This window comes from Tamandua tetradactyla, chromosome 17 (genome assembly GCF_023851605.1).
Source record: "Tamandua tetradactyla isolate mTamTet1 chromosome 17, mTamTet1.pri, whole genome shotgun sequence".
NCBI lineage: Eukaryota > Metazoa > Chordata > Mammalia > Pilosa > Myrmecophagidae > Tamandua > Tamandua tetradactyla.
The window spans coordinates 58,862,920-58,880,857 of NC_135343.1; the positions used below are offsets into that span (position 1 = coordinate 58,862,920).

Genomic DNA, 17,938 nt, shown 5'->3' on the forward strand with positions numbered 1-17,938 from the left:
TGAGGCAACGATGTGAATGAACATGTGGGACATTTGGTGAGGTAAAATAAGCCAGAAACAAAAGAACAACAATGATATGGTCTCCTTTAGAAAATGCTTATAAGAAAACAGAGGCCTAGATTGTAAGTTTTTATAGCACACCCATTAAGTCCGGAGTGGTGATTATTATTTCTGGATTTCGAGAGTTACATATATATATGCATAACCTGATATTTAGAGACGAGATAAATATAACCTGATATTTAGAGATAAGAACGAAACTGATCACATTGGAGTTAAAGTAATTCAGAATGCAGGGGTAAGGAAAACAGTGTCTATATTTTAGACCCACACATACTCTTTGAGACCAATGAAAGAAAGGTTTATTTGGTCTAGAACTGAAATTTTCTGTAATGAATAATCTAACTCAACCTATCTGATAGCTCATTTGAACAACTGAAACACAGGGAGCCCAGAATAAGAAAGTCCTTTAATCCTGTATAGATTATTGTAATGCCTGAATACATCTTAGAGTGTATTAAGTAGATAATCAAGAAGTATTGCCAAGTCCCTTAAGGGATGGGAGAAAGAATATGGAACTATTAAACCTTACCATCAGGGAATCCCCTGATACTGTGTCAAACTTTAGAGACACCCAAATCAATAGGCCATGCCCTCGATCCTGAGGCTTACTCTTGTGTGCTTATGTAGGTAGCCGAGAAGCTTAGACTACCTATATGCATGCCTCACAGTTGCTTCTGGAGGACCTCTGTTGTTGTGTGGCCTCACTCTCTCTAAGCCCAACTCTGCAAGTGAAATCATTGCCTTCCCCCCTATGTGGCAGATGACATCCAGGGGTGAAAGTCTCCCTGGCAATGTGGGAGTTGATCCCCAGGCATGAATCTGGCCCTGGCACAATGGGATCAACAATTCCATCTTGACCAAAAGGGGAAAAGAAGTGTAACTGATAAAGAATCAGTGGCAGAGAGAGTTCAAATAAAGTTGAGAGGCTACTCTGGAGGCTGCTCGTATGCAAGCTTCACTAAGACCTTGCTACCTATCTTAACCTGCCAAACCTCAATCAGGACCATTCCATCCAACCCTAAAGAACACCTAGGGCAATATATAAGATTCCACAAGGGTTCCAGGCACTGAAGTAACTTTCCAGAAACCTACAACCTTCAGATGGGTCCCTGGTCCAGATGAGTCCTGAAACCTGAAGGCCCCAGCCTCTCCAGAACATCAGATAGTTTCATCTCCCTACCCAATATTAGTGACAAACCCTTCCAATATGAAAAATTTAGAATGGCCACAGCCCAAACACCCCTAAAGATAAGGATAGAAAGATCAAAGGTAATGGTGGCATTATACAGTAAAGATAGGATTTAACAAATGAATATGAATGCTGAATCATTAAATTGAGATCTCTTTTAGTCTCTAGTATGTTAGAGCAGCTAGAAGTAAAAACCTAAAATTGTGGAATTATAACCTATGTCAAAGTCTGAAATATGTTCTACAACCAATTTTGCTGTGCTTTGAAATTTATTGCTTTTTTGTATATATGTTATTTTTCACACAAAAAGAAGGAAAAAAGTTGAGTATGATGATAAAAAATATTTAAGCCTTCTAGCCTCTTATACTCTGGAGCAGCTAGAAGGAAAAATCTGAGAGGATCGTATGGCAGTCTGTGACAAACTCTGGGATCTGTCCTGTAACTATTGAAGAGTGCTTTGAAAACTATTACTTTTTTATTTCTTTGCTTTGTATGTATGTTATACTGTACAATAAAAAAGTTGAAAAAAATTCCATGTACAATAACATAAGAAAGAATGTCATACTTAGGAAGTTAACAAAAGAATGCGAAAACATTACTGTGACAATAATTTCTCCAGGTTCATGGGCAGGAGGGACTCTTTTCCTCACAGATATGCTCCACTTTACTGCTCTGCGTCACCATGGGTCTGGGCTCTTGATGTTACAGCTCTTGAGACACACAGATCTTTAGTTGATTCAAGCACCATTTTCTTTGGTGCTGTGGTGGCCCACCATACCTCCTGTTCTCTTGCAATCTTCTTACTAGTCAGAGATGTTCTTTTTCCCTCTCCAAGTATCAGGATCTACTCCATGTCCTGCCCCATCATGGTGGGAAGGTCTTTCAAAGGAAAATCATTCCAGTGATAGAAGGTACCATCTCTTTGGCTTTATTGAGTGACAATTGCACATTGAATTAGGTTAAACAGTGGTAGTTTATTGTTTCACAGCTTCAGAGGCTAGAAGGCTGACTTCCTCTTGGATGGGTAGCATTCTGCCTGGCCAGCAATCCTTGGGTTCCTTGGCTTTCCTGTCACATGGTGGTTTGCTCTCCTTTCTTTTCTGGTTCCTGTTGAGTTCCAGCTTCCAGCTACTCCCCACTGTTTTCTCTTTATAGGGCCTCCAGTCATCCAAAGTAAGATCCATCCTTATTCAGTTGGGCCACACCTTAACTAAAACTAACATTTTCAAGTGATCCTACTTATAATGGGTTCATACCCACTGGGGCATGGATTAAGAGTAAGCACATGTCTAAGTTGTGGCACATAATTTGCCCCAGCACAGTGTACTGTCCAGCTTCCAGAATATTTTTCAAAAACTTTTTTCCTACTGCTGTTTCCCTTTCCATTCAGTTTTTTTGTTTGTTTGTTTTGCTTTGCTTTTTTACTTTTCTTTTCCGTTATGTTTTTATCTGGCAGGTAGAGGTACAAATATAGATCCAAGAAACAGAGAGAGGGAGAGACATTCAGCATTAAATTTACTGATTCCCTCATTTCATGGGAATTAGGGAAGAAGAGGAGGTAGCAGCATATGCTCAATTGACCACATTTAAACAGAAAAACCATTAGCTCTATTTTAAACTAGAGATATCATCTAATATGATATTCAGATGAATGCTTAAAGGAAACAGCTCTCCAAAAGAACTGTACATTTGAGATGGGTGCTTCCATAAATGCCACCAGCGCATATTCATTCTCCTCCATCATTAGAATTCTACTGTAGAGGAAATTAGAAGCACTGCTCTGAGCTGCACAGCTGTGCTTCTGCTCCACAATTCCCATATGTTGTCCATCATCTGTAGTACCTTGTAGAGATAAGGAAAGTTCCTATGAGTATACATTTTCAAGTTTTGAAGTTAGTCTATTCCATATGCTGGACTCTTTGAGAGCCCATCAAGTGTTTACTGAGGTCAAGCGAGGTTATGGTAAAGAAAACTTGGCCAGATGGTCATTTTATTTAAAAATAAGATTCAAACCATTAAAAGAGGGACCAAGAGAGATTTCCTTTTCTATAAAGCTGCTGACTTTTGAGATAGCATAGTGTTCACATAAAACCGTTGTTGACTTGCACATACTGCCTCTTTTCTTTTTAATATTTCTGCTTAAAATTTAGCTTGTGAAGGAGCTGAAATGTGCAACACAAAGCTAAATGGTGTTATTTTGGTTTCAGATGATGGGGCGCTTCTTCAGTGGGTTGGCACAGTCGGGGGCCTGGTGCTGCTTTGATGAGTTTAATAGAATTGACATAGAAGTTTTGTCAGTCATAGCCCAGCAGCTCATCACCATTAGGAACGCCAAAGCTTCCAAGGTAAGGCATGGGACAGTTTTCTATGGGGAGAGCTTTTTCCATGGTTTATATTGAACTTGGAGCATGTTTACTTTAGGAAGGACGATGCTAGCTTTTGCCTATTTTGTGTTTCCAGTATAATTGGTAAGAACAGCAGCAGGGCTTACCTCATAAATCAGTTCATCATCCAGGCAAAGAGACCAACATCCATATGTCAGACACTGTGCCAGCACCTGGGGCTATAGAGTCTGAGGCTCAGACCCTGCCACCGAGGAACCCTGCTTTGCCTCCCACCCCAGTCACACACACAGATGCTCCCACGCCCTGCCCCTCTGTCCTTCACCTCCTGTTTTCCAGTTCACTTTCCCTTGTTGTTGCCCTTAACATTTACTAAGTTTCTCTAATGCTGCACCTTCTGGACTTGCCTCCCCCCACCCCCCAGTCTCAGCCTTGTCCTGGAGAAGAAAAAATGGAAAAGGTCTCCTGGGAGATCTTAGCTCTCTAGAACTCGCTGGGCTTAAAAACCCAAGGATAGTAGGGTCAGATAGAAATGCAGGAGTGATCCAGTTATTTAAAACTTATTCTAACCCCCTATGACCATATGCCTGGAGCAGAGGTTTTGATGGGTTTCTTAACCTCGAAGGAGGAAAAGAGACTAAGTTTCGATTAAAGGAGCTTTATTGTGAGGCTCTGCGCAAGCGGGCTGATGCCTAAGATGGCAACAGCCCTGAGCAGGGGAAGGGGTACAGCTTACATAGGGTGGTTGGCAGAGGTAGGGAAAGGGACGTGGATTTTCATTGTTCAGTTTGAGAGGGAGAAATCGGCGGGCTAAGCGGGAGTTGTACATGTTAGGGCTGTAGCTGCCAGAGGAGGAATGTTGAATGAGGGGAGCCATTGCAAGATTATGGTTGCGGGGACTGTTACTGCTGGAGGACGGATGCATGGAGGTGGGGTGAGGGTAATGGGGGTAAGAGGTGGGGGGGGGAGATGGGGGGGTCAGGTTTGGTTTTACAAGGGGCCTTCTAGAAGTTATAGGTGGGAGATTTGGACTAACAGTTTTGTTTTCAGAAGCTGAAAGTGGGAAGAATGGGACAGAGACCCCTCACTCTCTCAGCTGATTTTCTGAGGTGAAGTCTGTAGCTCACCAGAGGGCAAAACTCAAGATCAGCATGTTCCAGCCAGAACATCCTAGCCAGTTGTTGAATATTTAAATAGCCACTTCCCTGAGCCCCTCAAGGGCCACCTCCGCCTGCCACCTCACCCCTCACCCCTACTGCTACTGTAGCCTCAGACTCCTCAGAGCCAGCAGTTAGGGTTGATCTGGGCACCGCAAGAGGCCACTGGACGCAGCCCCGGCTCCAGACGCAGTGGCCATTCTCTTCTGTAGGTCCTGCTACAGAGCCAGCAAATATTTTGACAGTCACCTCTGCAAAAATGTAAATTATAGAGCAAATAAAAGGAAAACAGGAACTGACCTTTAATGAGCTGCTGCATTCTACAGGTCACTGTAGCATGGACTTTGTACTTATTTTATCTTCACACCAAACCTATGTGAAATGGACAGTTACAGGGGTAAAGGTTCAAAGAGGAATTTTTAAAAAATTGAATAACATTTCCAGGGACACTAAAGAAGCAAGACACACCTCTAAATCCATATGACCCTAAAGTTCAAACCCCTTCAGTACATCCCCTCCTGCCTCCCACATCCTCTGCGGGAGATTAAACTCAGGGACATCCAGATATCGCACACGAAACTTGCAGCAATTCAAGAGCAAAGAGTAGTGAATGGAGGCAGATTAAACTGCGGAGGGTAAAGGGGATGTAGAAGGACAGCTGAGACTTAGCAAACCTCATCCTCAGCTTTGCCAGTGTCCAGACAAGATAGTTGGAATGGGAAATATCCCTGAGGCTTGATGAAGAAACCTGAGCAGAGATTTGGAAGTTTGCAGACCACAAGCAGTCATCTGTCTCAGCGGCAGTAGATGCATTGCCCAGCAGTCTCTCCCACAGCCGTGACACCTGGCCCAAGCGCCCTCTGGTCATCCCATTTTCCTTGTGTCTTCTGATCATTCCTCCATCCAGTGACCCATCTGGAAACATGGAACCTACCTTGGAATTGTCCCATAACTATCAACACCAGAATTTAAGTTTCTTCCCTTCCCCTCCAGCCACCCCGTCCTTCTCATTTTTTCTGCTACCTGCCTCTCGAGTCCACCTCCTCCTCCCTGTCTCCACTGGCACTTCCCTAATCTAGCTCCCATCATCACCCCAAGAGGAACTTGTTGCTGGTCTTCCTTGCCTGGAGGTGGTCCACCCTCTCCTCTGTCATCTTCGATCCAATCGCTCTACTTCCTCCCACTTGTGCAACAGAAACCTAAATCCCTTAGCCTGGTACATAAGCCCTTCCCATTCAGCCCCACCCTGAACACACTGGCCTGCTTGAACTTGATCGTTTGGCAATGTGAATCACTATTGGATAATGGATTGCTCCATTATCACACAGAGCCATTTCTTGCTCCTGCTCCCGTGGCCTGGGATGGCTGCCTCCTGCTTCTTTACCTGAATGGCCTTTCTTCCCTAATCCAGGCTCAGGCAGGTTTCCGACCTTCTGTGCAGTCCTTGGGGGCCCTGCACACACCCACTCCACTGTAGCATCCTTTGCTCTGGCTAGTCACAGTTTGGCCATCTAGTCTGGGTCTGACTTCATGCAGCAATCCCAGGAGCTTCTTGAGGGCTCAGTAGTGAGTCTCCCTCAGTGCTGTCTTCCAGGCTTAACCCTGGGCCTCATCTGCAGCAGGAGCTCAGCAAGTGTTTGCCACAGAGTGAAAGTGAAGCAGAGGTGCCAAGCCAATGTCAGTGAGGCCTCAAGCACCTGTGGACGAAGGCTGCCTTGGAGAGTGTGGGTGGAGAAAGTGTGGTGGCCACCAAGTCTAAGTTGGATGGAGGAGGCCCAGCAAAAGGTGTGAGGCCTAGAGGATTTCCATTCTGGGCCAGGAGAGAAAAGACAATGAGGGCAGATCAGAGGCCGGCAGGCAAGGAGGCAGGGACCAGGCAGAGGCAGGGACCAGGCAGGGGCAGGACAGTCAGGGAGAAATATTCCCCTGGCTTCCCCCACAGGATTGTGTTGAGTACTGACTCACATGAGAGAATTTACAAATTTCTGTGGAAGTGTCAACTAGCGTTTTCCCTTTCCGTTCAACAGCTCTCCAGATTCATGTTTGAGGGGCGGGAAATAAAGCTGGTTATGACTTGCGCGGCCTTCATCACAATGAATCCCGGCTATGCGGGCAGAACAGAACTGCCGGACAATCTGAAAGCCCTGTTCAGACCATTTGCCATGATGGTTCCAAATTACGCCTTGATTGCAGAGGTGAGCGTCACGTGATAAAGCCGTGAAAGCTTGAGCTTGTTTCTTTTATTTGCCATTTGAGTTTATCAAGGTAGAACATTTCTTTATGAATGCACCCTGGTGAAGGCTTGTTTTGGTTTGCTAAAGCTGACGAATGCAACATTACAGAAGTGGGTTGGCTTTTACAATGGGGATTTACTAGCTTACAGATTTACCATTCTAAGGCTGTGAAAATGTCCCAAATAAGGCATCAACAAGAATACTTCTCTGAAGACCAGTTACCCCCAGCTTGGGTTCCTCTGTCAGATAGTAGGGTACATGGTAACAGTTGCTGGTCTTTATCTCCCAGGTTTTGTGGCTTCGGCTTCTGGCTTCTCCAACTGTGGTTTTTTTGCTACATTTCTCTGGGTCTTTCTCTTTCATCTCTTTATCTTATATCCTCTTATAAAGGATTCCAGTAAGAGAATTAAGATTCACCTTGAATGAGGAAGCTCACGTCTCAATTGAGATAACTTAATCAAAAGTCCCACCCACAATAGATATACACCACAGGAATGGAATAAAAGAACATGGTCTTTTCTGGGAGTACAAGCAGCTTCAAAGTACCACAAGGTTGCACATTATTGTTTGCACCTAAGTGTAGATATGCTTGTTATCAGGTAGAATGTTTTGTTTTTGTTTTTACTGCAGTGTCTCAAAGGCCCTGGAGTTACCTGGGACATAGTAGGATTCCAAAGCTGGAATGCATAAATGGATCTAATTATACAGTGCATTGGGTTAATTAGTTCATCTCTAGGAAATAGGATGTCTGGGTTGGTTCTAAATATACTGTATTATTTTCAGTTTCCTATACCCATTATTTTTTATAAGAGTTCAAGTCATCTCAGGTAGAACAGCAGTAGTCAATTGACTTTGATGGGGGGTGGAGAATTCGTTTATGAGTTTGTATTAGCTTGGTTAAAAAATAGTAATCATGAAAATTATTTATTACTATGTTTGTTCTTTCTACTTTCATCCCTTCCTTCATACTAGCTAAGAATCAATGTATTTAAATTGTACATGTATTTTTCATGACGCTTTTTATTGGGGCATTATTTTTATACAATAAAGTGCATAGATCCCAATTCTTATATTTCCATTAGTCTGTGTAACCACCACCAACATGGAAATATAGGACATTTTCAGGCCTTCAGGGAGACCCTTTGTTCTCAGTGTTACATTTTGTGTCAAGAGACGAATTTCTGCCAAAACAGATTACTCTTTCGGCTAATAAATTACTGCTAAAAGGCCCACAATGAATTTGTTTAAAAACAATACCCTGAGTTAGTTTTGGGCCTTTATGCAGATGTATATGATGACATGAAGTGGTTTGCCTTTGAAAACAACTAATTTTAAGTGTTCGTCTCTATGAAGTAAAAATGATTGCTTACAAATAGAATAGACATGCCAAATCCTATCATTGGAAAAACTGCAAATTTTTTTAGTGTAATGTTCTCAGCACCTCATGATGCCCCCTGTTTACTGGTGGACACAGTGGGTGGTGGGCAGGTACAGCAGGTGCTGTGGTTGTTCTCCACCCTCTCTTTGGATGGGGAAGAGACATGATTTGCTCATTGGCCGTAAACTGGTAGGAAGAAAACCAGGTTTAGAGCCCAACCAAGATTGTATTGTCTTATTGTTATAATACTCAGTCATTAATTGAAGGTATTTAAAATTGCAGTCTCCTGAGTGTTATGTATTGTGTTACAGGTTGAATGAAGCAGGGTCTGTCACCAGTAAATATTTTTATGTGCCTGCTGTGTGCAGAGGGCTGTGCTAATATATAGGGGTAGAGCAGAAAAGAAAGTAGGCACCAGCAAGGAATGTCTGTGCCATTTCAAATCCCGCTTCTCGGGCCAACTACAGTGTTTCTGACAGACTGTGGATTGGGGGAGGGGCCCGTGCCCTCTCCCCACGTCAAAGACACTGCAGAGACCTGTCAGGTACAAGGTAGTTTCCGAGGGCAGGGAGGGCCTGCACATCCTTGTGTGGCTTCTCTTGACCTCAGGATCCAGAGGGAGCATTGCCATCCTGAGACCTCCCCAAGGTACCCTCCTGCCACACCAGAGATGCTCAGGTCTTGCTCCAGTGTGGCCCTTTCACACTCAGACCTCCGTGACGTGAGCATCCCCAAACCTTGGCCTTTGCTTCCCCTTGAGCCAGGTGTCACCAAGGCCACATCTCCCTCGAGAGCAAGAACACAGAATTGGTGCACAGCAATCCCACAATATCCTGCCTTCCTCCCTCCAGGGACTTGCAAAAGCCTTTTCCCTTCAATCTTTAGATGTGCATTTCTTTGTTAAATAATATAATAGCTTGGAGAAGTGCAATGCCGAAAAGTAGATTTTGAATAAGTTGGCATTATGCTAATATATTAAATTGTCAACATAATACAACAAAATAAGCACTGCACCATGCTTTTCTATTCTAGGTAATTCTATATTCCGAAGGATTTGAATCCAGTAAAATACTAGCAAGAAAAATGACTCAAATGTACAAACTTTGCAGTGAGCAGCTCTCACAGCAGGACCACTATGATTTTGGCATGCGAGCTGTGAAGTCTGTGCTGGTCATGGCCGGGTAAGAACCCAGCACGGTTAGAAGTGGAATTACAAATCACCGAATCTAATGGCTTAAATAGACATCCACCGAAGGCTGCCAGTGAATGAAAGGTGGTAACTGCTGCTGTCAGCCTGTCTCCCCTTTGCTCTCCCACCCTGCAGTGAAATAGGGCATCTCTCTTCCTTCCCCCAGTGCCCATCATAGCCACCCTCAGGCTGAGCCTGAGTCCCCACCAGGTTCCAGCTAAGTTTTCCTTCCCCCGGAGTTGACCACGTCCGTTAGATTCAAGTACACCAAAAGACTTTACTAACACAGGAGCAACGGCTAAGCTTAGAAGACGCCCAAGTTGTGATGCTTCCACAATCAGGCACATTATACCCTTGACAAAGCCTGGGAGATGAACCTCTTTAGTTTCATGGTCCTACTTTCAATACAGGCTTATGTTGTAAAATTCACCACTGTTTGTACAGTTGGTCCAAGGCTGAGCTTCTTTCTAGTTTCTAGTAGAGTCTCCCATTTTCAGACCCCAGCCTCTCTCTTTATAACTTCATGAAGCTGCTAAAAACCCCACCTTGTCCAAAGGCTCTGAGGGACTCTCATTTCTCTCTCTAGCCCTTCCCCTCAGACCTGGCTCACTGGCTCGGGTTTGGCACGTTCAGGGCCTCCACTGCCTGGGTTCAATCTCTGGGCGCTGCACAAAGCGCCTTGCCCTTCTCTACCCTCCATTCTTTTAACCTCCCAGATTCAGTGATCCTCCTCTTCACAGGGGATCCTGAGGGCTCGGGTACACTTGCTTTCAAGGAACAAAACTCCAGACCAGTGGGAGAGACAGACAAATGAATGGTCATCTGGGACACTGTGCCGTGAAGGCAATGATAGGGCTACATCCCACGTTCACAGAGGAGGAGGCAGAAAGCCTTCTGCAAGAGAGAACAACTGGGCTGGCATTTGGAGGGGAAAATAGAGGGCTGGCACAAAAGCAAGACAAGGCATTCCTGGCTGAGAGAAGGAAAGTCCCGGGAACATGAAACATCATGATGAATTTGGAAACTGCAAATTCAGGTTGAATTAAGTCCAGATTAATCATAGGCAGGGTACGGGTAGGGGGGCGAGAGAGGCTACATGGCTTGTACAGGAACCTTCCATGTGGTCTGAGGGGATAGAGGGACACCGAGTTCACAAGGGAAAATGATCCCCCCTTCCAGCAGAAATCTGCAGGCAGAACCAACCCCCACTCCCCACCCCACCTCACCTCCCCTACAACTTTTTACCAGCACAATCCTTGACCCCCAGGTTTGGAAAAGCACAATCAGTCTTATTTTCTCACAGTAGCATCTGAACTATCCTTTGAATTCAGGTCTTTAAAAAGAGAGAATCCAAACCTAAGTGAAGATGTGGTATTGATAAGAGCTTTACGAGATTCCAACTTACCCAAATTCCTTACAGATGATGCTCTTCTGTTCAGGTAAGTTTCTAAATGTTTCAGAATAAAGTAGAGATATTGTGTAGAGGTAAAGGACAGTCTTGCATTCAATTATTTCTGCCTCTAACAAGGTAATAACTTATCTTTCCTAGTGATGTTTATTGCAGTTTAAAAAATATTAGTCTGAAGTAAAGACACTGAAGTTTTAGCATCAATTCATTCTTTTTTTTTTTTTTCATGATATTGATTACTGGGCTATTATGCTCTACAAATTAGCATTGATTACAAGTTCCTAGCCTAACAGAAACTCATGCCCCCCCAAATTCAAACTTTGGAATTAACATAAATATGATTGCTTTTATCTGTTACTTAATTTTATGTTTCTCCAAGTTATTCATGTATGTAGTTTTACATACATGAAATAAAATAGTTTCATAAAGTAGTCTCATGAAAAACAACAGTTCCATGCCATTCTCCAACTCCTTACTTCCCAGACTCAATAATTTTTCAACTTTTATCTATTTATTTTGCTATTTCCCTCCATATTTCTTAGTACAACATTTACACCATTTCTTGATTTTTCAGTTTTAAATATTATCTATTAAGTTACTGAAAGAGAGATAATGACACACAAGCACTTCTTCCCCTACACCCAACTTCTCTATAGTTATGTTACAATTCAGCTTGAGCTAAACATAGTTTCCATCATTTACTGTAGTATCTGTATACAAATAATTCTCACCTGAGTCATATGTTCCCTCTGTATGGGTTTTTTGTTTTGTTTTTTTTGCATGGGCAGGCACTGGGAATCAAACCTGGGTCTCCAGCATGGCAGGCGAGAACAGTGCCACTGAACCATTGTCGCACCACCCATCCCTTTGTATGTTTTATCCTGCAGTTGTCAATTGTCTTGGTTTTTATGTTTTTAATTTAATCTTATTGTTTTAATATTTTTATTGACGAATCTTCACACATATAGTCCATACATGGTATACAATCAGTGACTCACAATATCATCGCATAGTTGTATGTTCATCACCATGATCATTTTTAGAACAAAGGTACTCATCACTATATTATTCTTTATGTCACAGTCCCTAAATAGTCTGCCTGCTTCCTTCTACTTTTTGGAGTTTTCTTATATTTGTTTTACTCCTAATATACGGTGGTTTTAGTTGTAATGAATGGAAGGGATAGGGAAAAGTATCTCTATTACATCTTCCTGGAGTAATCACTGCTTATTTACTCTTGTATACCTTGGTAATTTGGGATAAAGGAAGCAGAATTCCATTGATGTAAATGTATTGTATGTGGGCATTTACAGTTTCTAAATTGCTTTCAATGCTAATGATGAGCATTCCTATACATATATCTTTGCACATTTATGATAATATCTCTATAAGCTGGATTTCAGAAATATGTTTCCTGGCTCATAGCTATGCACATTTTAAAATTTGGATAGATCTATCAAGTTGTCTCCCAGAAGCTTTACCATTTTCATTTGTATAGACAGTTTTATGAAAGTGCTTATTTCCCCTTAAATGTTTTAAAGAAAGGCCAAAAGTAATAACCTGTTGCGTATATGCCTTTCTTTAGTTATTAGTATCATTGAGCATCATTTCATGTTTTTTACCAATTATATTTATTGTTCTTGGGGCATTTTACTATTGCACTCTTTTTCTTCTTAATTTGTAGGAAATCAAACCCTTTATCTGGTATAAATATTGGAAACATTTCTCTAAATTTATCATTTATTATTTATATATAATGCTATTCATCTTGCAAAAATGAGCAAAGAAAAAGACAAACAAAACACAAATGCTGTAGAACTGTAATTCTAGATTTCCTGTCTTTCTTAGAAATCCTTTTCTATCCTGGTGCATTTCAATACTCACCTTCTAATGACCAATACTTTTGCTATTTTGGGTTAAGGTCTTTACTGTATCTCAAATGTATTTGTGTATATAGAGTGAAGTCAAGATTTAACATCTTTTTTCCCATAAAAACAATTCTCCCTATTATCTCCCTTTTTTACATTGTACAAAATTTTCATTTCTGTATTATTTTTAGGAATACCCACATATGCAGTTATAAGAATGTATGCATGCTTTTGAAAAAGCTGTGATATAAATATAATTTTAAAACATTAGTTGATAAATTCACTACCTTCTGTATGTTTGGTACTATGCCATACACTAAGGGTGATAAAGAAACATAAGTTATATTGCCTACCTCAAGAAGCTCCTTATATACTTAAGAACATTGGTCCAGTGTACAGGAAACAAACAAAATCATACAGGTTATCAGAGAAATTATAGATTCTGGGTGGCTCATAAAAAAGACTAATTCTGTGCATGTTCTGAATAAAAGGTAATAAGTGAGAAAAAATAAGGGTCACTCTAATTTTTTATCAAGTCAGTATAAAAATATGGGGAAATATCAATGAGTAGTGGTTCCTAATTAATTTTATTTTTGTTTTGTCAGTGGAATTATATCTGACCTTTTTCCTGGAGTCCAAATTCCAGAACATGATTATGGTATTTTGCAGTCAACAATTATTGATGTCATGACTAGACAAAATCTTCAGCCTGAGATGTGTATGGTTAAAAAAGTGATCCAGTTGTTTGAAACTATGCTGGTAAGGCATGGTGTTATGCTAGTTGGACCAACAGGAGGGGGCAAGACCACAGTTTACCAAGTTCTAGCAGAAACTTTAGGGAATTTGAATAAACTTGGCACAGATAATCCCTTTTACCAACCAGTTAAAACCTACGTCCTTAATCCTAAATCAATTACGATGGGTGAATTATATGGTGAAGTTAACAGCATAACCTTGGAATGGAAAGACGGTTTGATGGCGCTGAGTGTCCGCGCAGCTGTGAATGACACATCAGAGGACCACAAGTGGATCATCAGCGATGGGCCCGTGGATGCCCTTTGGATTGAAAATATGAACACAGTGTTGGATGATAACAAGATGCTATGCTTGGCTAACAGTGAGAGGATCAAACTGACACCCCAAATCCACATGCTTTTTGAGGTAAACGTATGCACTACAGTGCAGTGAAATCACTCAGTAGATGGACATATACCATCTTGAGGCTTTCTTCTCACATCAGTATATCATTTGCTATCCGTCAGGCCTACTATAGTGTTCTATTTACTCACTAAATATTTACTAAATTGTTCTTTTGCACCTGATTGTCCATCCCAACTCTCTTGCATGTTTCTGTCTCTATTTAGACAGCACTTGCGGTAAACTCTGGCTTCCCCAGCAATTGTTTGCTTTCTTTAGAAGGTGGTTAATAGATATATTCATGACTTTACATTATTTGCAATGTTTCTAAGTAAAAAAAAAGTTGTTGTATTCAAATGAATAAATTTCCCCACCGTCATATGCCATTAATAAAGGGACTGAAAGAGGGACGTGAACCAAATACAACTGCTCTAGTCACTCATCGAAAGCTGATTGATCACCTACTATCATACTTGTTCATTTTCTACCTTGAGCCTCACTTCACCTTCCAGAAATGGAGAGTGTTTCTAATTTCTTATAGCTCTCCCTGTCTCTTCCACATAGAGCCTTTCTGTGTTAGCGTAACCTTTAAAAGTTCAATTCATTGACACTGAAGTAGGAGGAATAAAGAAATATCACACTGGCAGTTTTCTCGTCACCATCCTGCAATTTTAGGTTCAAGATCTAAGGGTCGCCTCCCCTGCGACTGTCAGTCGATGTGGAATGGTATTTGTGGACCCCGAAGAACTGAAATGGATGCCATATGTTCAAACTTGGATGAACGGGATTTCTAAAAAAGTAGGTGCAGCCAGATGCCCCCAGTGCCTCCACCCTTCAGGGCTCACTCTGCCCTTGAGTGCCCAAACAATAGGTTAGGGATGTTTCCTGCTCAACTGCAGGAATTCCAGCCTTTTACATAATCTTTTGCCCGAAGCATTCCTGGACACCCCTCACCCGCCCACCCAGGAATGTTTATATCATTCCCACATCTGCCCTCATTATTTGTTACCTCAACCAGCCAGCCAGCCACCTCACTCTCCTTCCTGCCTGACTCCTTCCCTCACTGCCTCCTCCTGTACAAACACAGGCCACTTCCTCAAGTCCCCAAAAACCACAAACACAGTTGAGAACAGAATGGGACATTAAAAAGACTTTGCAGGAGGGTTGGAGATAATGAGAAGGGATTTCAATGAGGGAAAAGAAAACCTAAATCAAGACAAAGAAAGACCAGTATATCGCCCACCCCACACTTAGGTCCATGACCCAAAAGACACTTTTAACCTCAAAGGTACAATTCCACATGAAGTGAAGGGAAACGTTTACACTGTTGTTCAGAACAACTCCACTCCATATCCTCTTTTGCACCCCTCCATTCTGAAATAGGATTTTGACTTTACCTTTGCCTAAGTGTCTTTCCCTACCCCACCGCCACTCCACTCTTCTTCCCTGCCTCCCACACTTCCTAACAAGAGGAATCAGAAAGTTCTTGTTTTCCTCACTCTTAGGCATCAACATTTCAAGGATATTGTGGTCTAGTCTCAGAGTGCCTTACTAAAGAAAAGAAAGTAATTCTCAGAATTGGGAATTTATCATGTATTACCATAAGAGTTTAAATCTTTACTATCATTTTTTAATCTTTGGGAGTAATTTCTTTGAATTTATACAGACACTTAAATTTTTCTCTTCTATTTCTTCTCTTTCACTGTTCTTATTTGTGAGAGATGACACCAATGTAGACGACACATGAAACATATATATTGGCACTTTAAGAAATAATTTTTGTATGCACACCTGTGTATCCACTACCAAACCAAGAAGTAGGACATTATCAGCTACCCAGAATCCCTACACGTGTCCCTTCCTAGTTTGTAGAAGACTTTTTAAAATTTGTTTCATATCTTTTGATGCTTACACCCTTTAGTCTAAAGGTCATGAAATATACAGATTTAAACTGACCTGTTTATAAACTTAATTATATATTTCATCTGGTCTTGCTAAAATATTGTGTGCTTTATTTTCAGCTGAATGAGGAGACGCAACAATATTTATTGAACCTTTTCCAACGTTATGTCGATGATGGTTTAAATTTCATCAACAAAAAATGCAGCCAAGCAATTCCACAAGTGGATATCAGTAAAGTTACTACGCTCTGTTGCTTATTGGAGTCTTTGCTTTTGGAGAAAGATAAGGTTACCTTGACAATGGTATGAAGGGTTTTCCTACTGCTATGAAGCTGGGAAAGTGAGGTTATTGTATAGATGCTTTGCAAATAAATGTCTCTAAATTTCCTTTAATATCATCTATGATATGATGTGCCTGTTTAGCAATTGCTTAATAGCTTCATGCATACATCAGTTATAATAGTCAGATGAACAATAACCTTGGGCTTTTTTCTCTGCATACGTCTTGCCATTCATTTTCTCATCAGTATATATTACTGAAAGGTAATATTGCTCTGTGATTCATCAAATGAAGCCTAAGAAACACAAACGACGCCCCTTTCTAAATAAATAAAGTCTAAGGGAAAGAAAAAAGTCTTTAGATTTTGTAATTTAGGGTTCTTCTTAGGTTTACATGTAAAAATACTAATCTCTTTTTTTCTTTTAGGAACAATCAAAACTGAACACTATACTATGTCAGACTTTTGTATTTTGTTACTTATGGTCTGTGGGTGGAAATTTAACAGAAAATCACTGGGATTCTTTTGATACATTTATTAGGACCCAGTTCGATGACAATCCTGATGCCAGGGTAAGAGCCAAATAAATTTAAGATGATAACTTTGAATCATTAAAATAAATTTCAAGACTAAAATTTTCAGAGCTCTAGTCCTACTGTACGTAAAAATTCTTTGCTAAAAGGGTTTCTAAAATTATTCGGGTTTTTTAGCCGTGATAACATCTATTGTATTTAAAAAGTATATGAATCCTTTCCCAGCCATAAGAAGAAAGTGAGATAGAAAAGTATTTTAAAATTCCCTACTATACGTTATAATTGAATTCTAGTTAGTCGATTTATTTTTCTCATTGTGATGGATGGACAATTCTGTAATTACTTTCTGTACATTCTAATGTAGAACAGATTAGTAAATATGTTGATAATGGTAATCAGGTTTCTCACTATTAGAGAAGGGATTTATAAATATGGAAAGAGAAAGATTAGACTGTACCTTGTGTTGTTAGATTGGGATTAGAGAATGAACTAATGGTGTTTTAAAAACATAAATATGCATATAAATATATCAAAATGGAAATTTATATATATACATGTATATGGTGATAGTTGCACAAAGTTCCTAGAGCTATGGCAGCGACTAGCTATGAGTATACCTAGAACCCAGACCTTAATTTCTAAATATTACTGCCTACTAAAGGGACCCCAGACTTCTTGGTGAAGTAGCTAACTCCAGGACTGGAACAGGGGAAGTACAAATTGAGCTGAGAATATCTTCTAATGCCAGGGAGGAATGCAGTGCTCAAAGAACGATGGGGCGTGTCAAAAGAACACATGAGCCAGCTTGTACAGGGTCCTGCTGGCCAAACCTGGGAAAATTTGAGCATCACAATAAATCATGATAGTAAACGATTATCACCCCTTGAATAAAATAAAAATCTGTGAGTCCATACTGATAATAAAAATATATGTGAATAAATACATAATTGAGGGAGAAGCAGCAGCTCCTTACTATTTTCTGTAAAAGGAACTGCACAGTCAGAAAGTCATCATTTAGCAGCCAGTATTATCATAATTAATTTAGGCAGGACTCATCAGTGGCTGCTGAAACTTATAGGTGAAAGTTTGATGAGAAACAGAGTACTTGCATGGTTTCAAAGTATCTCCCCACAAGTTACTTGTCATTTCCAAAGAAAAAAAAATAGAATCTTTCAGTACAGGCAACTTGTGACCCCACCGTAACTGGGTAATAAACATCACCAATGTTGGGACGAGCCTGCACCTCCTCACATGGTACACT

General features: G+C 40.9%; 1 protein-coding gene and 1 long non-coding RNA gene across 2 annotated transcripts in view; one reads left to right on the top strand and one right to left on the bottom strand.

Annotated features, from left to right (window-relative positions):
• The window catches only part of DNAH6 (dynein axonemal heavy chain 6), a 295,021-nt gene that overhangs the window by 125,513 nt on the left and 151,570 nt on the right, over positions 1 to 17,938 (top strand). The window contains exons 30-37 of the mRNA XM_077134752.1: positions 3,460 to 3,597; positions 6,779 to 6,946; positions 9,396 to 9,544; positions 10,884 to 10,991; positions 13,434 to 13,989; positions 14,641 to 14,763; positions 15,987 to 16,169; positions 16,573 to 16,716. Of these exons, the coding sequence (XP_076990867.1) occupies positions 3,460 to 3,597; positions 6,779 to 6,946; positions 9,396 to 9,544; positions 10,884 to 10,991; positions 13,434 to 13,989; positions 14,641 to 14,763; positions 15,987 to 16,169; positions 16,573 to 16,716 (1,569 nt within the window). The remainder of the gene's footprint in view (positions 1 to 3,459; positions 3,598 to 6,778; positions 6,947 to 9,395; positions 9,545 to 10,883; positions 10,992 to 13,433; positions 13,990 to 14,640; positions 14,764 to 15,986; positions 16,170 to 16,572; positions 16,717 to 17,938) is intronic.
• Positions 1 to 17,938, bottom strand: part of LOC143661261 (uncharacterized) — a 201,515-nt gene that overhangs the window by 23,368 nt on the left and 160,209 nt on the right. The window lies entirely within an intron of this gene.